Source organism: Barbatula barbatula (genome assembly GCF_947034865.1).
Source record: "Barbatula barbatula genome assembly, chromosome: 15".
Lineage (NCBI taxonomy): Eukaryota > Metazoa > Chordata > Actinopteri > Cypriniformes > Nemacheilidae > Barbatula > Barbatula barbatula.
Window position 1 is genome coordinate 1097958 of NC_136778.1, and position 25062 is coordinate 1123019.

The 25062-nt window shown below is 37.0% G+C and overlaps 3 protein-coding genes across 4 annotated transcripts; 1 reads left to right on the forward strand and 2 right to left on the reverse strand.

Moving 5' to 3' along the window:
- Window positions 1–2140: 2140 nt before the first annotated feature.
- cpsf2 (cleavage and polyadenylation specific factor 2) lies at window positions 2141–8487 on the reverse strand. Its single transcript, XM_079474194.1, has 15 exons — window positions 8317–8487; window positions 7514–7682; window positions 7278–7437; window positions 7063–7168; window positions 6850–6979; window positions 6630–6745; window positions 6318–6505; window positions 5941–6231; window positions 5736–5836; window positions 5256–5459; window positions 4542–4694; window positions 4082–4307; window positions 3682–3996; window positions 3461–3595; window positions 2141–3225 (listed from the first exon to the last, which is right to left on the reverse strand). The coding sequence occupies exons 2-15, from the start codon at window positions 7660–7662 to the stop codon at window positions 3133–3135; spliced, it is 2367 nt and encodes a 788-aa protein (XP_079330320.1). The 5' UTR covers window positions 7663–7682; window positions 8317–8487; the 3' UTR covers window positions 2141–3132.
- A 341-nt stretch (window positions 8488–8828) lies between these two features.
- ndufb1 (NADH:ubiquinone oxidoreductase subunit B1) lies at window positions 8829–9860 on the forward strand. Its single transcript, XM_079474638.1, has 3 exons — window positions 8829–8903; window positions 9461–9605; window positions 9697–9860. The coding sequence occupies exons 2-3, from the start codon at window positions 9466–9468 to the stop codon at window positions 9731–9733; spliced, it is 177 nt and encodes a 58-aa protein (XP_079330764.1). The 5' UTR covers window positions 8829–8903; window positions 9461–9465; the 3' UTR covers window positions 9734–9860.
- riox1 (ribosomal oxygenase 1) lies at window positions 9849–15627 on the reverse strand. Of its 2 annotated transcripts, none has more exons than XR_013787656.1 (15): window positions 15479–15611; window positions 14747–14866; window positions 14523–14674; window positions 14175–14274; window positions 13958–14071; window positions 13649–13755; window positions 13433–13540; window positions 13300–13334; window positions 13029–13207; window positions 12740–12844; window positions 12502–12643; window positions 11202–11322; window positions 10900–10999; window positions 10737–10816; window positions 9849–10644 (listed from the first exon to the last, which is right to left on the reverse strand). XR_013787656.1 is itself a non-coding variant. In XM_079474637.1 (15 exons), the coding sequence occupies exons 1-15, from the start codon at window positions 15548–15550 to the stop codon at window positions 10576–10578; spliced, it is 1611 nt and encodes a 536-aa protein (XP_079330763.1). In that variant the 5' UTR covers window positions 15551–15627; the 3' UTR covers window positions 9849–10575. The 2 variants fall into 2 exon arrangements, 1 of the variants encoding a protein (XP_079330763.1); XM_079474637.1 differs by having other exon boundaries at window positions 10737–10823; window positions 15479–15627.
- Between the last annotated feature and the right edge of the window lie 9435 nt (window positions 15628–25062).

Sequence of the window (25062 nt, forward strand, 5' to 3'; positions counted from 1 at the left end):
GCTTCTTTTGTTCTCTATCCTCAATGCAAAGTTTTACTCACAAAAAATGTAATTGGATAGTTCACCCAGATTTCATAATTCTGACGAAAATGTACAACGGAAGTCAATGGTTCAGTTGGTGTTGTTTGGTTCTCCAAAATATCCAAAAACTCATACAGGTTTGGAATGATATGAGGATGAGTGAATGATAAAAAGAGTTGGGTGAACTGAACCTTTAAGAAATAGACAAAAACCATTACACAATTTATATGTCATATTACGTGTCAAAAATCACTTTACACAGAACATTTATTTAAAAAAATATTAAGTGATTTCAAGATTAAATAAAAGTCTTCATTTCAGAAGTTAGAAGTGCTAATGTTTATCTGATGGACGTTTATTTTTCTTATTTCTACACTCTTTTTCTTTGTCTCTACTGCTGATGTGTATTATGTAAAATGTAAAAAGCACTATATGAAGGATTTTGAGATGAACTGATTAGATCCCAGTTCATGATGAATATAGCAATCATCCTGTACCATATCAAAACATGACAATATGACCACGGTGAGATTGTGTTTTCTCTGGAACATCCGCTTTATACTTTATACTTCAAGATGTCGAATATTTGACTTCAGTCATTTAATTGAAACAAGAGCACTGGATAAATCTCAAACTTCACAAGAAGCAGCTAAACGTGATTGATTGGATTCAGTTGTTGGATCTGTGAATAAACACTCGGGAAACTTCATTTCAAGCTCTATGCATCGCAGATCCTCGTATCAAACTCACATCCGATGCTGTTCAACTGAAGCTTTTTCTAATCTTGACCAAATGCTCAAAACATGAGAGCGGTTGGCAGAGATTATCTACAGCAAAGACTTTACACGCACATCAGATGATATATAGACGACCTCTGCAGGTCAGATAATAAAGTCATTTATACTCAGATCAATATTTATTATTCGTGCATCATTTTTGTGAGATACACACATCATAGGGTTCATTTTTGGGTTGAATTTAGTTTTGCATTGAATATAATGTGATATCTACCCCGCTACATCTTTATCTCCGGCAGAAAAATGACAGTGTCACCTTACCCACAATGCACTGTGTTCTCATAATGTATAACACTTCACCGGCGCAGCATCATTTGTTCTTCTGACAGCTCCGCTCACTGCTGAAATGTTCATTGTCTAGGGAACGAATGTGTGTGTGAGTATATGCAATATTCAAAAAGGGAAAATGATTAGTGACTTCAACACTCTTATATGTCGAGTCTGACCAGTTACAGATCTGTGAACAGTCTACAACATAACAGAAGAAATGACTTTATGGATTTACCCCATGCGTGCACAGTCCTACTGATGTGATGAGAGAAGAATTTGACACAACATCACAACACCACACAAACACAAAACATAACATAGAACATCACAACGCTCTACTCCTCAGTCCTCACAACGGTCGGATCTAGAGCTCAGTGAGCATCACGAACATTAAGAGGATTAACTGATGGAAATTTCTGCTGTTCCCTATCAATTAGCACGATGAAAGCAGGGAGGCGGAGCTACAGTTCTGCTCCACTTTAATGAGGAATCCCTTCATCACAGAGACGTCACTGCAGTTCCATTGACTACAAGAGGGTTTCAAATCTAAATTCAAGTTCAAGACTTGACAAAAAATCCTTAGGATTCTAAGTAAAGATCATGTTCCATGAAGATATGTTGTCATTTCTGAATACATTTAGTCATATAGCAGACGCTTTTATCCAAAGTGACTTACAAAGAGTTGAGGGAGCAATAAGCGATACGTCATACAAGAGCAATAGGTGCTAATACGGAGTTACTAGTTTCAACAAAAGCTAGAACAATACCTGTTGAGAGAAGAGGGTTGGTGTACCTTTTTTTTATTTATCAAACTTTGTTTTTGTGAATGGATGCAGCAAAATCAGGAACAAAAATGGCCGGAAACACGCCTACAAACATCACTCGCCGCTGTTCTCTCTTTGAGAATTACCCACTCAAGCTTAGTGTCTTTGTGAAGATCATTTCTGCTTTTGGGTTCAATTACTCTACACAACATCATTACAGCAACAAACCCGATTCTTCCTCAGTTATAAATGTCGTTTCTCTGCCAACTATTCTAACAAACCAAACATCAATTGCAAGCGTATTTATTAAACTTTCAGATGATGTAAAAATATCAATATTTTTGTTGTCCAGGGTCACATACAATAATAACAGCTTTGATAAACATCATAAATCTTTTAAAATGAAATCTTAAAGTGAAAATGTAAGATACTTAAAGCATCTGCCAACTGCTTGCTTGTAAATAAACAAAAGCCTATTCATCCATTTCTATACCGCTTATAAGATATCTTATTGAAAATACGCCGTGGTTAGCTGGCCTCATGAACTGGTTATTTAATGGTCAGGTGTCAGTCAGGGGGTGTAGATTCATATATGGCAACGCTGTGAACAACCTTTTAAGCAACTTCATTTTAAGAGTGTACGAAGAATATATGAGAAGGAAAAATAGGAAATATTTTGTGTCACGTTTTACCCTCATGTCACTACAAACCTGTATGAGTTTCTTCCTCCTTCAGAACACAACAGAATATATTTTGATGAATGTTGATAATCAAATGACTTCCATTGTATGAACACTAAACCACTGGGACATTTCTCAAAATAAATCCCTTTTTGGGTTCCACAATTCAGTAATTTTTTTTGTCTAGTATTTATTTACAAGTTATAATTATTAATATAGGTTGCAAACATCGTCTTTGAAAGATTTCACTGAACTGGTGGAGTATGGTGCTGATCACGCCGACATTACATAATAATATCATTGGATGACGAACTGTGAAATTCATAACACACGTATGTACGCTCTGTATATGACAGCGCAGAGATAGAAGTCTGCATGTAAACGCACAAACCCACACTGACACACGTTCTGTTACGAAAACAGGAATTTATCAGTGAACCAACAAAAGTGTGAAAAATCATTTCTTGGCGTTGAGCAGTTCTGAACAAAATCTACAGTCCGGACAGGCCTCATTACATGGGAAAACAATCAAATATACACAAAACAAAGCAACAAAATGAAAAAAATGAAAAGCTGGAGTCCAGATGAGAATGGGAGGAACTAAATGACGGCGTACTGCTCGTACAACAGCTGACGAATCCTGTAATAATCATCACAGTGACATCCCTCTAGACAGATACGACCAGCCTCCGTCTGAAAGAGAGAGAGGGAAAGAAAACAATGACAATAAAATAGATTTTGTTCTAAATTCGAAGCAATTAAGATGACAGATGTTGTGTAAAGACAGGTCTGGGATCAGCTTTGGTCTGTTAAAGCCCTTGACAGAATGCTAGAACAAGTTCTGTGTGTACAATTCAGCCAAACTTGAGCATCATAACAGAAACTTTGCAAAAATTCTTTATAGATGCTGTAATCTCAAGTTACTTACTCTCCTCACGGCCACCATATTATTACACACCAGAACTCCTCCCACAAACTCCGCCTGGATCCCTTCACGCAGAAGAACCTGTTTAAAGTCCGACAGCCGCGGTTCATTGATGAACACAGACTGATGACCGGACACCTGTAAGAAAACAACACCACGATGTTAAAAAGAACACACGATGAGGATGAAGCTAGTAGTGTGATGTTTTTATCTCTCTCCCTCACTTCTTGTACAGGCAGGGGTTCCAGTGTGGGTATGACATCGTTCTCCTCTGAGATCTCTCGCTCGTCCTCTCCGAACAGGGTCTTCAAGGCGCGCTGGTTAGCCACGCTACTGGGTTCAGTCGTCAGGTCTGACGTCGTCACGTCCATGGCCGGATCTCCGTCCTCCCCTTCCTCCTTCACTTCCCCGACCTCCACGACAACCCCCGTGTCCACTTTCTCCACACGCATGTCCAGGACACCGTCGATCCAGGCCAGCTCTGTGTCTTTAGCTCTACAGAACTGCAGAGAGCTGACCAACGCGTCCTTCAGCCTCACCTGTGCAACACATGAACAAAACAACACGTTTACAAACATCGCTAGAAAACCAACTGCTTCCAAAGAGAGAAGAGGGAAGCGTCACCTGGTAAATGTGTGTTTCGCTAGTGGCGTCCACAGTCTCTTGAAGTTTGGGGGTGTAAATTTTGATGTCTTTTCCACTGAAGGCCTTACAGGAATCAGCCAGATCCTGACTTGCCTCAGGTGGACCGTGAACGATGATCAGCTGTCGGGGTTTCATCTGGTTTATAATCTTCTTAATGGAGTCGCCGTCAGATCGGCCCTCGTAGTCGATGTATGTGACTCGAGCTCTGAGGGTCAAAACAGAATATGATCCTTCACATTTATGCTTTTATCCAAAACTACATTTAATCCCTGAATAGTCTCTTTTTTAAACCTGCGACTGTTCCAGTTGTAGCCTTTTTTGTTTTACGAGGGGTTATATCAGAAACACACGCAGATTTCGCATTGTTCGCAGAACTGTATATCACAGTACCACCATATTGGGGAGGGCTTGAGGGATTTATGACCTACGAGGTTCTCACCTGATGTCTAATGTTTGTGTGATGCTGGTGCATTTGGTGGGCACGTCGGACAGGTCTTGCTCCATCGGCTCGTCTCCGTTGGTCAATCCAAACTCCAGTTTGCTCTTCTCGTCTTCAGTGGCTTGAAGTTCAGGAACCAGAAACTCCTCCGGCCTGGAGTCAAAAGTCACAGATTACTCAAACATGACATGAAAGGTTATTTTAGGCAAAAAGACAATAGCGGTCCTTAAAGGAATACTTCACCTTCAAAATGAAAATTCTTTCATCATTTACTCAACCTGTTGTCATTTCAAACCCGTATGAGTTTGATTCTACTGCTGAACACAGAAGAAGATATTTAGAAGAATGTTGGTTACAGAAAGCCGTTGGTCCCCATTGACTTGCATTGGTTTTGCATCCATACAATAGAGGTCAATGGGGATCAACGCTTTTTGGTTATCAACATTCTTCAAAACATCTTCTTTTGTGTTCTGCAGAAGAAAGAAAGTCATACAGGTTTGAAATTACAACAGGGTGAGTAAATGATGACAGAATTAAAATAAATTATGGGAAACCAATATCAGCATCAAATCCTTCTGTACACTGAAACCGACTCTCACATAAAGTTCCACAGTATTTCTATATCTGTTCAGATATAATACTATAGTATTCTTACCATAGTATAGGTACCACCACAGTACTGTACAGGAAAACATTTTTGTTTTGGACATTCACCTGATAATTTCCCCATACTCGTCCCATTTAATCCTCTCCTCATGTGTGGGAAACATGGGGTAGGATTTTTTGGCTTGTTTGAAGAAGCTGCCCTTCCTGCCTCCCTCTCCTTTCATCATCAGATCGTGATGGATGGTCTTCACTACGGCAGGCTGTTCCATGTCATCGTCCAAATCGCTTTCATCGCTCGAGTCCAGATCCTCCCTGAACATCAATGCTACGCAGTTAGTAATCCTTACATTTAACGTGACGCCATCCAAAATAGGCATCCCAACTACTACTACATCCCAACTAGAATGTTATATCGCCAAGATCCAGACAGCAGTAAACAAAACGATGTTAATTGTATACATTCTTACAATATGTGTTCTTTTCTGACAAAAAAAGAATAATTTATTAAATCAGATTTGTCAAAAGAAAATAGCATCGCTAATGAAAGTCCCACAGTATTGTATATAAAGCTAACACATTGTCACTCACTCTTTCGCCTGCTCCAGTTTCTTGGCAGCTTCTTTCTTCATCTTTTCTTTTTCCACGTACTCCTCCAATTCACGACCCTCCAGTCTGCAGCGTTTTCTTATCTGGTTTAGTTATAAAACAAATAGAAAACTTTGTTTAACATCACAATTCTCAAGTATTTGGCAACGAAGATGAACGCTGCCTCGTCTCATATCTTCCTTCTGACCTCCAGCTCAATTCTCTTCTCTCCAGGGTTATCGATGAGGTAGCGTCCCAGAGTTCCCGGCGTGGTCCTGTACGTGAGGATCACAGAGTTTTTCGCGTCCTGGCACCACTGAATGAAGAGCTCTCGTGAGAAACCGGACTCCAGGTCAGGCTGGCTGCACAGAACCACCTTCGGGCTCGGCACGCGGGACAGATCTGCCAGACTGTGGCAGAGGGAGAGGTGACGGAACTGGAAAGGGTTGTTTCGTTTGTCCTCGAAGCATCGCATGAGTTTATCGCTCATCCACTCCACCTGTCAGAGGACGTGAGAAGCAAAGTAAATGATAATGTGGCTTCTGGCTGAAGCTATTGTGAGTTATAAATCAAATCACAAGTCACCTGTGACTTTGAGAACTCCACCACATTGTAGCTGACGTTATTGAGCAGGGCGAGCGAGTAGACGCCCAACCCTGCGTCTTTGGTCCTCCAGATCTGATCCAGAAGCTGTGCGAGCTCAAGCACCCTCCCCGCGGTGTCCACAGCGATCAACACGTTCCCGTCGCCGCGGAGCGTCTCCAAGACATTAGCTGAAGATGATATGTATACACACACATGCAAATGAAGCAAAACCCCTCACTTGTCATTGGCTGGATAATCAGATGAGAAAAGTCATCTGCATCATTAAACCTTTAAATTTAGTTTTTCTCTTACTGAGCAGTTGCTCGTCGCGCTGTTTCCTGCGAGGCTGCACGTATGTGACGTTGAAGGAGTCGGTGATCAGGAGAGACGGCCTGCTGATTGTCTCCAGTGAGCAACCGTTCAGATGACTGACATCAAACACAACAGCGACACCATTTTTGAGAGAATTGTACTTTTTATATGATTTTTGATCTATGCACAATGCACATCTATTTACATTTTTCCTACTCACATCTCCCTCTTGTGGTTGAAATCCACAGCATACACAATCTCCTCCTCTCCGTCTTTCACGATTTTCCAGATAGTGCCACCGATCATGTGACCGGCAGGCAGCGGGGTGATGGACAGACCATGACCTTTGCCTGTTCGATTGAAAATCACAATTAAACTCCAAAACAAACATATCACAACAGAGAATTGTATCTAGTCATAATACGCGGCTTACCTTTTAGGTTGATGATCTGCGAGTATTTCAACTGCTGGATTTTGTCAAATGCTGAATCTACATCATCCAGGGTGAAGAGGCTAAAATCTTCAGTGTTGTGACGGGACTGCGACATTGAACAAGCCATTAACATTTTGTCCATAAACATCTAAAATTGCTGTAATTGTTAGTGCCGTTCACCAAGTTACCAATGAACCTGTAAAGATCTTTCTCACCTGATAGAGATCGTACATGAACATCTGGCCCATCTTGTAGACAGGGATTGTGGCGTAGATGGTGCAGTTGAGTCCCAGTTTACCCACAGCGTACGGCAAAGCGCCCAGGTGAAGCTGATCGGGGTGAGAGAGCAGCACCGCGTCCACCTGATGCACATATCTGAGAGAGACAGAACAAAACAAATCAAACACATGACACACGGAAAAAGGTCAAAGATGCTCGGATCATCTCGTACCTCTTCAGGGAATCTATGATGTCCATGGAGAAACTCTCATCCCAGCCGCAGTCCAGCAGGAAACGAAACTCGTCCACCTGTAACAGATAACACAGAGCGGATTCCTCCTGTACGCCGGACAGAGCCGTCAGTTTGATGATGGACGTCATTCTGAATTCCGACGGTCACGCTGCGAGGAAGAATATAACACACAACAGCACGTTTTAACATGAAGATGACATTCTGACATTTAATTATGTTTTTTCCTCCCGATATGTTGTGGTAGACACATACACTAGACAAAGGAAAACAGAAAATCATCTGCTGTGAGAATTCAGATCTACTGGGACACGTATTGACATCAAGATGACCAAAACATGTCCAGATGTTTCCTAAATTCCCCCAATTATTTACAGTGAGGGTGAAGATTCTGTAGTATTTCATATAGAGAACTGTAGTATACCGTAGTAATCACTTAACCTTTAATGTGTCCTATAATATTCTGCGGTGTTATCTACACTTAAGTTAATACTATTTTTTAATGTGGGATTTATTTGCACGAAATAATCATTTTAACAAGAATGATCACTAAACATCTGTAAAGAAACATGAAACACTTCTCCTCATTCATTACATTCAAAACACACCATGCAGACTTAAGTATTATGAGCTCTCATCTCCGTGATTTAATGATAATATGCGTTTAATCTTAATTTAAGAATGATTCAGTTCTCTCCTCATCACACTCATTCAACACAAGCAGTGCAGAATAAGGCCACATATTTATAAAAGGACGAAACATGTTTGAATAAAACTCTTCGTACCCGTATCTCGTTGTGTCACTTTTCTTTTCCGGACTGTTCGTGAAGGATAAAATGCTGTAAACGATGAAAAATCATCTTTAACTCATCATTACACTGGAAACTTGCAGCATGAGACCGGCGCCATTGCTGCTGACGTCACACCACCGGACTCTTCCACTCACCGACTATAGGGATGTTTTAAAACCTAGCAAAATGAATAATAACAATAATGTTGGTTTTATTGTAGTAAACGCATATTAACCCTTTTTATCGTTTAATACGAGTTTTTCTTTCCACGTCGTTTTTGCAGGAATGCTGATGTCATACATTGATCGGTCGGCGCAGCAACAAATAAATATAAACACACTGTTTTTGATTTAAAGTGGCAATATGATGTGGTAAAACTGATAAATAAATACATCCCCAGTTTTAATTTAGTTTAGACATTTAAGTCAATCACACTACCTTTTAAAATATATATATATATATGACATTCGTTTTGAATTTCAGTTCTCCCCCGAGGGTTGATAGTTGGGTTCGTCCAGTGCCCTCCAACCCCTGATGCTAATGCTAATGCTGCTGTGCTAATAACACAGAGGAGACAGACGGTAAGTCTGATTAAAATGCACATTTATTCCATTCACACAGACATTATAACGCGCATTAGGGACCATTTAGGTTAAATATATGTTTGTAAAGGGATTTTTATGGATAATAAAGTGAAGTCTCGTGTTTTCAAGAGCAAAGTAGCAGATATAATTTTGGGCCCAATACAGTCAGTCACCTTCAGACCAACAAAACACGTTTTTAATATAATCGTTCATATTGCAATCTGTTTTGCTTTAGACTTGATGACGTAAAGTATTCAGGTCAGGTCTGGTGGTGTACAGTATGTTTGGAGCGACTCCATAATGAATTTGAAACAGCATTTCTCTCTTCTTCTGTTATACATGCCATTTGTATGACCTCAGATTATCGAGAGATTATTTGGATTAACTTTAATTTCAAAGGTTAATTTGTCAAACAGCAGAAGCATAAAATGAACTAGGCATGTCACAGAAGTGTGTTTAGTTGCCTTGAGGCTTTACTTAATTGATCTAATTTACTTCTGTTTTAATAAAAAATACCTTACTGTCAATCAAAAGGATCTTTTCTTGTCTAACAGGCATCATGGTGAACTTTGCAGCAGCGATCCGTGAACATTGGGTCAATATTTTGGTTCCACTGGGTTTTGTTGTCGGCATTTATCTGGACAGATGGAACGATCAGAAACTCACATCATTCAGAAATAAAAGTGCTTTATACAGCAGGTGACCTGACTCTATACGTCACACAAAGATGTTTAATTGAAGGTACATCTTAGTTAATGATATTTCCTAATGCATACCTTTGGGATTTCAGGGAACTGAAAACGGGCGAGCAGTACACCTGGAAGTGAGATTGCCCTGCAGTAATATTTATTTGACCCTCTGACCCCTAAATTGTCAATATGTGTGTACTGTCTGTTCAGCCACTGTGTCTCTGATTCCAAGCATGATGGCACAATAAATTTTGCATTTAGTTCTCGAATTCCTTGTGGTTTTTATTTACAGATGCTCTGCCATTCATTACATGTTGATTACAGCATCAATAAAACATCATAATCAACGCACCACATCGCTCATTTCTTCCTTTGCTGCAACCAATACAAACAATATTTAGGGAGTTAGTGTAGTTTAACATTCCTCCTTTAACTGATCAATATCCAAATCTACTTCTTTTAGTATTTAAATGAATAAACTGAGAGAATCTTATCATTGCGAAGGAATTCATATTTTTCTGTACAAACGTACATTAAGATCTTTAAGGATCAGGGCCCGTATTCACAAAACGTCTTAAGGCTAAAAGCAGCTACTAACTTGCTGATTTAGGAGGAACTCTCCTAAAATGAAAATAACAGGCGTGTCAATCCTAGTTTTAGGACTCCCAACATTTTGTGCTATTTTGAGTATTTCAAAGCGTTTTACTACTAAAACTAGCTGTGAGACTTATGAGAAGTGAAGAGGACTCCTGAATCACTGAGAACAACTCCCAACAGTCCCAAAATGGCTGTAACACTTAGCATAAGATTTAATTCTGTTCCTTAGTAAAAGTTGCTCTCAGCAGCATTGTGAATAGGTTTTAGGTGGAAACTCTTAACTAACATTTTTTACTGCTATTTAGGAGAGCTATGTTAATATCAAATGTTTTGTGAATACTGGTCCCGAACAAATAACAACGGTATGATACAGAACAATATTTTTATTCAGCAGTCAAAGGTTTGGCAGTGTGAATCAGTCCTTTCTCAAAGAGCAGCTCGGCCAGTGATGCCTGTAAAAAATAAAACAAGTCTTCCAAACTGATCATAATAAATGATTGTATTAAAAGTTTTCCAGTTTAAAAATTATTTATCTATGTAGTACCTTTGCTGCCGCTGTGTCGCATGGTAAACTGGCCACAGTAATGAACTTGGGATATGAATGAATCAGACGTTCCACAGCATCTATGTGCTGACATACAAAATAAATCAGTCAGGTGTTCAAAAAACATAAAAGTAATCAAGTCATTCAAGAAGTTTACATTCACCTCTGCTTGTATCTTGAAACTCTTGGGTTCTTCTTTATGGTAAACTCTAGAGTTCTCTGTAGTGTAACAAAGCAACACATTGTCCCGATCACTGCACAACCTGTAGAGACAAAAATCATAAAACAAAATGGTTTATTCCAACAAAACCCCATTATCATACAAATCTACAAACACTTAATATAATAAAGACATCAACATTTACAAATACACTAAATATGCGCAATTTATATTCAATGTATACAGAATACAAATGTTGTACTGTGCTGCAGTAGAAAACAATAGAGGAAGGATCTGACTGTTACCTGGCAGCTCCGGCACGCACGAGTCTGATTTGAGTTTGACCCTTAATCTGAACAGCCACATCAAGAGCCTCTCCATCTCTCCATCGGGCAGGAGCACCGTACACACTGCTGGCCTGTTCCTCTACAAAACACCAACAACAACATTTGACATGATATTCAGGGCCAACCACACATCCCTGGATTTCTACCCTAATAAAGCAAATAACACACAAACACAATTCTTTTTACCTTCACTGTCTCTTTATTATAATACTGTAGTTGATTTAACTCCGGGCCCGTATGTATAGAGCCACTCAGTCCAATTTTACTTTTACGTGTGTCGAAATTCTAAGAATGATGTAATTTTACTCTTTTTTTTCTTACAATTAGGAATAAGAGTGATGCATAAAGGTTCATAAGTGTTAAGACTAGTTATCAGCTTCTTATTTATTTAAGAATAAGAATAAGCTGAAGAGGTCTCCTAACCTAGTTAAGAGTAACACGATTCCAGTACAGAGGCAGAAACCATGGACTTAACAACAAAGAAACAATATGTTGAATGATATGAAGACAAAATGTCAAATTGATCTTCATATCGGTTAAGGTCAACCAATGTTAAAGGTCCCCCTACATGTTTCATAAAGCTTTCCTGTAGCTCAGTGGTTAACAACGCATGGTTGTGGGTTGTATCCCAGGGGATTACAGATAACTATGTAAAATGTATCGTATAATGCAATGTAAGTTGCTTTGGATAAAAGCGTCTGCCAAATGCCTAAATGTAAATTGTACAGCTCAATATATCAATCACTATTATAAGCTAACCGTTGTAAATCAGGGGAAGGTAGGCAGAAAGTTTTCAAATTGTTATGTACTTGCCCAATGACTACAGTTTGGTTTATTTTACATTTACATTTATTCATTTGGCAGACGCTTTTTTTTATCCAAAGTGACTTACAAGTAGTTTTATACAGTGGCACATTACTGCAGAGCAATCAGGGGTAAGGTGTCTTGCTCAAGGGCCCTTCAGTCATCACCTGCTGGCACTGAGATTAGAACCAGCAACCTTCTGATCACAAGACCAACACACTAACCATTAGGTAATGTCTTAATTCATTCATGAATAAATGGTGCCATGCTGCTATGACTTCACCCTTGCAGGCTCCCTATTGGCTGATTCAGGGGTCAAGGGCGGCCATTTTGTGTTTAAATCATTGTGGTCCTTAAATTCTGACTTAAGTGTTGTAAGTTAAGAAGACTATTCTTAAGAGCCTTTTGAGAAGTTTTATACATACGGGCCCTGGATTGTTTGTGTGGAACTGACCTGCGGTCAGCATAGGAGGAAGACAGTCATGCAAGAAATCTCTGGCCTTCTGGTCCACAGCTGCATCTATCGGTGCAAAATGAGCCAGTTTCTTCATCAGACCCTGAACGTGTGCCATGAATTTATCTCGCCGTGGATCATCCTGTTTGCAGGCATCAACAACTTCAGTTTAACGCGGTGGACACGGAACAGCAGGAGATAAGTACGAACACAAATACCATCAAACAATGACAAATACCTTTTCAGAGTGCTGAACTCCCATGTACTGGAGATAATCGAGCGGTAACCCCCTCCTGAACTCAACATCTTCCTCCATAGCGACCTCCATGGATGCCGGCATCAACTGCTCATCAAATAAATGCACACTTCTGAAGTAAATCTCACAAAGAACCGTCCTGGACATTATTGTTTCCGAGAAAGATACTTCATTTCAATATTTTAATTCTTTAGTAAGAGAGTGGAGATATTGTCAGCCACTTTGAAAACCTGCATTTTGTGCATACGAAGCTGAAAGTGGAGAGCTGTACCTTCAGCAGCAGATCTCCCCAGCTGTTCCTCTGGTAAGAGGAGACGGTGATGTGCAGTGAATGGGCATCGGGCAGACAGTTTCCCTGATGAATGAAACCACGTGGAAAATACAGCAGATCTCCCGCTTCTAGCACCACGTCCATGACGGGCTGCCCGATCTCTGCTTGACTGAAATTAGCTTGAAGAAGAAAACAACACAGAGAAGGACACAGGACATAAATAATACTCAAATAAATTCTCCTTGTATGAATGTAAAGATTGTGTACTTACGGCTGGACACCAGGGGCAACACTTCATCTTTAGAACTGTGGGATGGAAAACGAGGTGCTACTAGTTATTACAGTCCCTAATCTCATTTGTCTCACAAAGAGATTTAATAAAGTATATAATGAATATAACTCACCGAGGGTTGTAAACCCTCCAGTGTTTTTTACCCTCCAGTTGCACTACAAACGCTTCAATGTCATCGTAGTGTGGAGCAAATCCCTGCGTCCCCGGCGGCGTCAGATATCTGAAAACCACAGTCAATGGCAACAGAACACAACCTTTTCGATGAGAAATCAATTCCGTAAAGCAAAGAAATCAGATTAAATGATGCTACCAAATGATTGTCACATACGTGTTTGCTCCCACCATACTGCCAAACTTCTCCTGAAGAATAGACAGCACTTGCCATACGGTGGAGGAGAAAGATTGAGGATTGAGCATTCTGATTGAACAACCACTCTGACAACAAACAAACAACAACATCTGTGAAACACTAAAACATCACGTTTCATATTCATATCGAATGATTGTAATGTAATTACAACTTCAGGAATGTTGACACAACAACAATATATCTCCTATGTGACTAACAGTAAAGAACGTTAGATTATTTTCATCTTTAATATACAGCAAACTGTAGCAGGTTAGACAGATTCTGTACCTCATAAAAGTCCCAGACTGTATAGGGCAAAGCTCTTCCTGGAGGATTGTGCGTCTCTCTTTTCCCGTTTGTGTAGCTCGTCACATCTATATTCACTCCATACTGAACATGTTCCTGAACACATAACCTTTACGTCTGACAACCATATACCACTGGACATTCATCTGTGTCCATCAAAACAAACCACAGATCAAAACACGAAGCAGAAATGACTTACATTTCTTAAAATGTGGTCAAACTCTGCCGTTGAAAAGAGTCCTTTGTAATAGTCTGGATTCTGTCGTTGGATTAAAACCGGTTTCCTCTCCCAGTTGTCCCTATAATTTGAGAAGGAATGTTTATACCCAATAAAAATTGAATTATTTCAAGCATCTGTTGTGAGCTGTGTGTGTGTGCTTGCATACATGGTTTAGGAAAATATTTGAGTGATGATGGCATGTGTGTAATAACATAAACATGGTTTACAGGGACCCATTCTGTGTCCTTGTATAACTAAATCACTTGAAAACATACTAAATTATCTTTTTCATTAAAGAAATTTGTGCGTGTGTGTGTGTATGTAGACCTGAAGAAGTTTTTGGCTTGGACTGGATGAATAAGCCACTGGAAAAGTCTATTGGCTCTCTCTCTACTGTTGTTGACCTTTGCTAGATCTGTCAGAAGCATGTCAAGAGCTGGATTGATGAATCCTTCCCTGCATTCGGTCACACAGGACTCCTGGAAAAACACATGAAACAAATGAGCTTCAATATCTCCATTGACACTGGTGTATTAGAGTCAGACACTCACCTCGCTTTGAGCTTTATGGCTGGATTTCACAGCTTTCACTCTTTTCTGTTTATTTGTTTTCTTGTTGGAATGGATGACATTCTCTTTCTTTTTGGGTTTCTTTGCTGGGGGGGACACAGCCTGCAAAAGAGAAAGTAAACTTACTAGGGATGTAAGAATATGATCGATATCGTGTTATCCCAATAGCAAAATTGTCTGAATATTATCGTGGTCACATGACTCTATGAAACGATAGGTTTTCCGAGCCTTACATAAAGAAAGTTAGAAGAAATGATAGATGCAACCTTTGCAAATATTTCATTTTATAAATGGGATTGTTAGGTCATTTGACACATCTCATACTATAACTCGTACCTCTGATCAACAACAGTTATGATTAGAGGATAAAGAAAAAAGATGCTTATTTCCAAGTCATCATTTGTCATTTTAAATGGTGCAAAAAATATCGTACAGTGAAGCGTTATATCGAGGTAATACCGTGCAGTGGGATGACAATATTGTTCTCATGCTATTTACACGGTACTCAAAGAATACCATGGTTCCACGAAGAGATAACAGATATTTTACACTATATATTTATACTGCAAATACTATTTTTGACGTATATTTAACATTTATTCTTTAATATGGTATTGATTTGCATGTCACTTTTTAACTGATTTTAGGGGCGATATACCTTTAAGAGGCTTCGCATGCAAACAAATGATATATTTTCATATCGAACATACAAACCTGCACTGGTGGTGTTGTTTTCCCTGGTAATGACTGATAAATAGAAAATGCGGACATGTGTTTTCTTTCCATGGCTTGTACGTTACTGCGCACACGTCGCACACATGAGACTCGTGAGATGTTTTCTTCTGCGAGAGTCAAAACAACCAGACTGCGCGCTTACCGCCACCCACAGGCCTGGGTGAGCACACGCACCTGCTTTCTTTTTTTCCATAAATATATGTATACTGTACAAACTGTATATTCTGAATTGCTTGGAAATAAAAATGAAGAGAATTACACAATTAAAGTTAGAATAAATTATTTTTGTTAATGAAAACCTTCCTAAATAACTCTTTAGAATTTACAATATCATAACAATTATGGGTAAAGACCATATCCATTAATGTAAATGGCAAAATAAAAATACTTCCTTAGTGGTGTTTAAACTTGAATTTAGGGATCGCTTCGCTTCTTTGAAACTCCTGAAAGATTCCAGTGATAATATTTACTCTCTATGTGAAGATGTATTAAAATATTTGTCATTATAATTTGTTAAACTTCCATGTAACTTTATTTTAAGAATATTTGAAGACTGAGGACAATATATGTATGTGAAATTAAGCCTTCGCTTAATTTATTTTATATTTTTTGTATTTACTTTCTTTATTGTATTTTGTTCTCCTTAACTGTGTTTAACTATGTTCTGCACTTTAGTCTCCAAACGAAAGATTTTGTAAATTGTGTTTTGTAAAGAATTGTGTCATAAAATACATAAAAAAATACTTTAAAAAAACCTGTATATTCTATCCCCTGAAACTAAATCTACAACTCTCACCCTCACTTGCAATTAAATTAATAAATGTAATAAAATAACTGTAATAAATTTTGCATCATAATAAATAATGAAATTGTTTTCATGCAACGCATCCTGGTAATAAAGCACCAACTGCACTAACTTATCTACTGCACTGTAACTTTAATAACTGCATCTACTCATCTATTGCACTGTAACTTTAATAACTGCATTAACTCGTATTCTGCACTGTAACTTTAATAACTGCATTAACTCATCTACTGCCCTGTAACCTTATTAACTGCATTAACTCGTATTCTGCACTGTAACTTTAATAACCGCATTAACTAATCTACTGCACTGTAACCTTATTAACTGCATTAACTAGTATTCTGCACTGTAACTTTAATAACCGCATTAACTAATCTACTGCACTGTAACCTTATTAACTGCATTAACTCGTATTCTGCACTGTAACTTAATAACTGCATTAACTCATCTACTGCACTGTAACTCTATTAACTGCATCTACTCATCTATTGCACTGTAACTTCAATAACCGCATTAACTCATCTACTGCACTGTAACTCTATTAACTGCATCTACTCATCTATTGCACTGTAACTTCAATAACCGCATTAACTAATCTACTGTACTGTAACTCTATTAACTGCATCTACTCATCTATTTCATTGTAACTTCAATAACCGCATTGACTCATCTACTGCACTGTAACTTTAATAACTGCATTAACTCATCTATTGCACTGTAACTTTAATAACTGCATTAACTAATCTACTGCACTGTAACTCTATTAACTGCATCTACTCATCTATTTCACTGTAACTTCAATAACTGCATTAACAAATCAACTGCACTGTAACTCTATTAACTGCATCTACTCATCTATTTCACTGTAACTTCAATAACTGCATTAACTAATCTACCGCACGGTAACTCTATTAACTGCATCTACTCATCTATTGCACTGTAACTTCAATAACCGCATTAACTAATCTACTGTACTGTAACTCTATTAACTGCATCTACTCATCTATTTCATTGTAACTTCAATAACCGCATTGACTCATCTACTGCACTGTAACTTTAATAACTGCATCTACTCATCTATTTCACTGTAACTTCAATAACCGCATTAACTCATCTACTGCACTGTAACTCTATTAACTGCATCTACTCATCTATTTCACTGTAACTTCAATAACTGCATTAACAAATCAACTGCACTGTAACTCTATTAACTGCATCTACTCATCTATTTCACTGTAACTTCAATAACCGCATTAACTCATCTACTGCACTGTAACTCTATTAACTGCATCTACTCATCTATTTCACTGTAACTTCAATAACCGCATTAACTCATCTACTGCACTGTAACTCTATTAACTGCATCTACTCATCTATTGCACTGTAACTATTAACTGCATCTACTCATCTACTGCACTGTAACTTCAATAACTGCATTAACTAATCTTCTGCACGGTAACTTTATTAACTGCATCTACTCATCTATTGCACTGTAACTTTAATAACTGCATTAACTAATCTACTGCACTGTAACTCTATTAACTGCATCTACTCATCTATTGCACTGTAACCTCAATAACTGCATTAACTCATCTACTGCACTGTAACTTCAATAACTGCATTAACTAATCTTCTGCACGGTAACTTTATTAACTGCATCTACTCATCTATTGCACTGTAACCTCAATAACTGCATTAACTAATCTACTGCACTGTAACTCTATTAACTGCATCTACTCATCTATTGCACTGTAACTTTAATAACCGCATTAACTCATCTACTGCACTGTAACTTTAATAACCGCATTAACTCATCTACTGCACTGTAACTTTAATAACCGCATTAACTCATCTATTGCACTGTAACTTTAATAACCGCATTAACTCATCTACTGCACTGTAACTCTATTAACTGCATCTACTCATCTATTTCACTGTAACTTCAATAACCGCATTAACTCATCTTCTGCATTGTAACTCTATTAACTGCATCTACTCATCTATTGCACTGTAACTTCAATAACCGCATTAACTAATCTACTGTACTGTAACTCTATTAACTGCATTAACTAATCTACTGCACTGTAACTCTATTAACTGCATCTACTCATCTATTTCACTGTAACTTCAATAAATGCAGTAACTAATCAACTGCACTGTAACTCTATTAACTGCATCTACTCATCTATTTCACTGTAACTTCAATAACCGCATTAACTCATCTACTGCACTGTAACTCTATTAACTGCATCTACTCATCTATTGCACTGTAACTTTAATAACCGCATTAACTCATCTACTGCACTGTAACTCTATTAACTGCATCTACTCATCTATTGCACTGTAACTTTAATAACTGCATTAACTCATCTACTGCACTGTAACTCTATTAACTGCATCTACTCATCTATTTCTGTCACGGTTGTGTGAGGAGAAGAACCCAATGGCAGGCAGACACGGCGATGAAGGGGTTAACAGATAATTTATTATACAATAAGACAGAAAACAAAAACCCACGAGGGGGTAAAACAAGACAGGATAAATAATAGGGACAACCAGGAAAATTAGCAAAATTGTCTGAATATTATCGTGGTCACATGACTCTATGAAACGATAGGTTTTCCGAGCCTTACATAAAGAAAGTTAGGAGAAATGATAGATGCAACCTTTGCAAATATTTCATTTTATAAATGGGATTGTTAGGTCATTTGACCCATCTCATACTATAACTCGTACCTCTGATCAACAACAGTTATGATTAGAGGATAAAGAAAAAAGATGCTTATTTCCAAGTCATCATTTGTCATTTTAAATGGTGCAAAAAATATCGTACAGTGAAGCGTTATATCGAGGTAATACCGTGCAGTGGGATGACAATATTGTTCTCATGCTATTTACACGGTACTCAAAGAATACCATGGTTCCACGAAGAGATAACAGATATTTTACACTATATATTTATACTGCAAATACTATTTTTGTCGTATATTTAACATTTATTCTTTAATATGGTATTGATTTTGCATGTCACTTTTTAACTGATTTTAGGGGCGATATCCCTTTAACAGGCTTCGCATGCAAACAAATGATATATTTTCATATCGAACATACAAACCTGCACTGGTGGTGTTGTTTTCCCTGGTAATGACTGATAAATAGAAAATGCGGACATGTGTTTTCTTTCCATGGCTTGTACGTTACTGCGCACACGTCGCACACATGAGACTCGTGAGATGTTTTCTTCTGCGAGAGTCAAAACAACCAGACTGCGCGCTTACCGCCACCCACAGGCCTGGGTGAGCACACGCACCTGCTTTCTATTTTTCCATAAATATATGTATACTGTACAAACTGTATATTCTGAATTGCTTGGTAATAAAAATGAAGAGAATTACACAATTAAAGTTAGAATAAATTATTTTTGTTAATGAAAACCTTCCTAAATAACTCTTTAGAATTTACAATATCATAACAATTATGGGTAAAGACCATATCCATTAATGTAAATGGCAAAATAAAAATACTTCCTTAGTGGTGTTTAAACTTGAATTTAGGGATCGCTTCGCTTCTTTGAAACTCCTGAAAGATTCCAGTGATAATATTTACTCTCTATGTGAAGATGTATTAAAATATTTGTCATTATAATTTGTTAAACTTCCATGTAACTTTATTTTAAGAATATTTGAAGACTGAGGACAATATATGTATGTGAAATTAAGCCTTCGCTTAATTTATTTTATATTTTTTGTATTTACTTTCTTTATTGTATTTTGTTCTCCTTAACTGTGTTTAACTATGTTCTGCACTTTAGTCTCCAAACGAAAGATTTTGTAAATTGTGTTTTGTAAAGAATTGTGTCATAAAATACATAAAAAAATACTTTAAAAAAACCTGTATATTCTATCCCCTGAAACTAAATCTACAACTCTCACCCTCACTTGCAATTAAATTAATAAATGTAATAAAATAACTGTAATAAATTTTGCATCATAATAAATAATGAAATTGTTTTCATGCAACGCATCCTGGTAATAAAGCACCAACTGCACTAACTTATCTACTGCACTGTAACTTTAATAACTGCATCTACTCATCTATTGCACTGTAACTTTAATAACTGCATTAACTCGTATTCTGCACTGTAACTTTAATAACTGCATTAACTCATCTACTGCCCTGTAACCTTATTAACTGCATTAACTCGTATTCTGCACTGTAACTTTAATAACCGCATTAACTCATCTACTGCCCTGTAACCTTATTAACTGCATTAACTCGTATTCTGCACTGTAACTTTAATAACCGCATTAACTAATCTACTGCACTGTAACCTTATTAACTGCATTAACTAGTATTCTGCACTGTAACTTTAATAACCGCATTAACTAATCTACTGCACTGTAACCTTATTAACTGCATTAACTCGTATTCTGCACTGTAACTTAATAACTGCATTAACTCATCTACTGCACTGTAACTCTATTAACTGCATCTACTCATCTATTGCACTGTAACTTCAATAACCGCATTAACTCATCTACTGCACTGTAACTCTATTAACTGCATCTACTCATCTATTGCACTGTAACTTCAATAACCGCATTAACTAATCTACTGTACTGTAACTCTATTAACTGCATCTACTCATCTATTTCATTGTAACTTCAATAACCGCATTGACTCATCTACTGCACTGTAACTTTAATAACTGCATTAACTCATCTATTGCACTGTAACTTTAATAACTGCATTAACTAATCTACTGCACTGTAACTCTATTAACTGCATCTACTCATCTATTTCACTGTAACTTCAATAACTGCATTAACAAATCAACTGCACTGTAACTCTATTAACTGCATCTACTCATCTATTTCACTGTAACTTCAATAACCGCATTAACTCATCTACTGCACTGTAACTCTATTAACTGCATCTACTCATCTATTTCACTGTAACTTCAATAACCGCATTAACTCATCTACTGCACTGTAACTCTATTAACTGCATCTACTCATCTATTGCACTGTAACTATTAACTGCATCTACTCATCTACTGCACTGTAACTTCAATAACTGCATTAACTAATCTTCTGCACGGTAACTTTATTAACTGCATCTACTCATCTATTGCACTGTAACTTTAATAACTGCATTAACTAATCTACTGCACTGTAACTTTAATAACCGCATTAACTCATCTACTGCACTGTAACTTTAATAACCGCATTAACTCATCTATTGCACTGTAACTTTAATAACCGCATTAACTCATCTACTGCACTGTAACTCTATTAACTGCATCTACTCATCTATTTCACTGTAACTTCAATAACCGCATTAACTCATCTTCTGCACTGTAACTCTATTAACTGCATCTACTCATCTATTGCACTGTAACTTCAATAACCGCATTAACTAATCTACTGTACTGTAACTCTATTAACTGCATTAACTAATCTACTGCACTGTAACTCTATTAACTGCATCTACTCATCTATTTCACTGTAACTTCAATAACTGCATTAACTAATCAACTGCACTGTAACTCTATTAACTGCATCTACTCATCTATTTCACTGTAACTTCAATAACCGCATTAACTCATCTACTGCACTGTAACTCTATTAACTGCATCTACTCATCTATTTCACTGTAACTTCAATAACCGCATTAACTCATCTACTGCACTGTAACTCTATTAACTGCATCTACTCATCTATTGCACTGTAACTTTAATAACCGCATTAACTCATCTACTGCACTGTAACTCTATTAACTGCATCTACTCATCTATTTCACTGTAACTTCAATAACTGCATTAACTCATCTACTGCACTGTAACTCTATTAACTGCATCTACTCATCTATTTCATTGTAACTTCAATAACTGCATTAACTAATCAACTGCACTGTAACTCTATTAACTGCATCTACTCATCTATTTCACTGTAACTTCAATAACCGCATTAACTCATCTACTGCACTGTAACTCTATTAACTGCATCTACTCATCTATTTCACTGTAACTTCAATAACCGCATTAACTCATCTACTGCACTGTAACTCTATTAACTGCATCTACTCATCTATTGCACTGTAACTTTAATGACCGCATTAACTCATCTACTGCACTGTAACTCTATTAACTGCATCTACTCATCTATTGCACTGTAACTTCAATAACTGCATTAACTCATCTACTGCACTGTAACTCTATTAACTGCATCTACTCATCTATTTCATTGTAACTTCAATAACTGCATTAACTAATCAACTGCACTGTAACTCTATTAACTGCATCTACTCATCTATTTCACTGTAACTTCAATAACCGCATTAACTCATCTACTGCACTGTAACTCTATTAACTGCATCTACTCATCTATTGCACTGTAACTTTAATAACTGCATTAACTAATCTACTGCACTGTAACTCTATTAACTGCATCTACTCATCTATTTCACTGTAACTTTAATAACTGCATTAACTAATCTACTGCACTGTAACTCTATTAACTGCATCTACTCATCTATTTCACTGTAACTTCAATAACTGCATTAACTAATCTACTGCACTGTAACTCTATTAACTGCATCTACTTATCTATTGCACTGTAACTTCAATAACTGCACTGATTTATCTACTGCACTGTAACTCTATTAACTGCATCTACTCATCTATTTCACTGTAACTTCAATAACTGCATTAACTAATCAACTGCACTGTAACTCTATTAACTGCATCTACTCATCTATTTCACTGTAACTTCAATAACCGCATTAACTCATCTACTGCACTGTAACTCTATTAACTGCATCTACTCATCTATTTCACTGTAACTTCAATAACCGCATTAACTCATCTACTGCACTGTAACTCTATTAACTGCATCTACTCATCTATTGCACTGTAACTTTAATAACCGCATTAACTCATCTACTGCACTGTAACTCTATTAACTGCATCTACTCATCTATTTCACTGTAACTTCAATAACTGCATTAACTAATCTACTGCACTGTAACTCTATTAACTGCATCTACTCATCTATTTCATTGTAACTTCAATAACTGCATTAACTAATCAACTGCACTGTAACTCTATTAACTGCATCTACTCATCTATTTCACTGTAACTTCAATAACCGCATTAACTCATCTACTGCACTGTAACTCTATTAACTGCATCTACTCATCTATTTCACTGTAACTTCAATAACCGCATTAACTCATCTACTGCACTGTAACTCTATTAACTGCATCTACTCATCTATTGCACTGTAACTTTAATGACCGCATTAACTCATCTACTGCACTGTAACTCTATTAACTGCATCTACTCATCTATTGCACTGTAACTTTAATAACTGCATTAACTCATCTACTGCACTGTAACTCTATTAACTGCATCTACTCATCTATTGCACTGTAACTTTAATAACCGCATTAACTAATCTACTGCACTGTAACTCTATTAACTGCATCTACTCATCTATTTCACTGTAACTTCAATAACTGCATTAACTAATCTACTGCACTGTAACTCTATTAACTGCATCTACTCATCTATTTCACTGTAACTTTAATAACTGCATTAACTAATCTACTGCACTGTAACTCTATTAACTGCATCTACTCATCTATTTCACTGTAACTTCAATAACTGCATTAACTAATCTACTGCACTGTAACTCTATTAACTGCATCTACTTATCTATTTCATTGTAACTTCAATAACTGCATTAACTAATCAACTGCACTGTAACTCTATTAACTGCATCTACTCATCTATTGCACTGTAACTTCAATAACTGCACTGATTTATCTACTGCACTGTAACTCTATTAACTGCATCTACTCATCTATTTCATTGTAACTTCAATAACTGCATTAACTAATCAACTGCACTGTAACTCTATTAACTGCATCTACTCATCTATTTCACTGTAACTTCAATAACTGCACTGATTTATCTACTGCACTGTAACTCTATTAACTGCATCTACTCATCTATTTCACTGTAACTTCAATAACTGCACTGATTTATCTACTGCACTGTAACTCTATTAACTGCATCTACTCATCTATTGCACTGTAACTTCAATAACTGCACTGATTTATCTACTGCACTGTAACTCTATTAACTGCATCTACTCATCTATTTCATTGTAACTTCAATAACTGCATTAACTAATCAACTGCACTGTAACTCTATTAACTGCATTAACTCGTATTCTGCACTGTAACTTAAACAACATGATTAACTCATCTATTGCACTGCAACTTTAATAGCTAATGCCTATAATTTATTCAAACTTAAGTCACTTAATTATCTGTTCATATCCACCTGTACATTAATGTTCATAGTTTAGCCATCTGTATATATTGTTCATAGTACTGGTCATATTTTCATAGACCATACCTACTGTAAAGTATTTTCCTAGTCCATGCCCACTGTATTGTGTTTTCCTAATATTGTATTCTGTATTTATTCACTGTATATCTAATTGCACTTCTGGTTAGACCTAAACTACATTTCGTTACACTGTACTTGTATATGTGTAATGACAATACATTTGAATCTAATCTAATCTAAAAAACCTAAAGGTCATTAAATGTATCAAACATTAAAAACTTAATGTGGATATTTTACTTTAGTGCAAATGAAATAAAATGTGACATATAATATTGTTTGTTAAACATTTTCCGCTATTAATTTTTTTTTAAAATAAACAAACGTCCTTGTTTTCCCCTC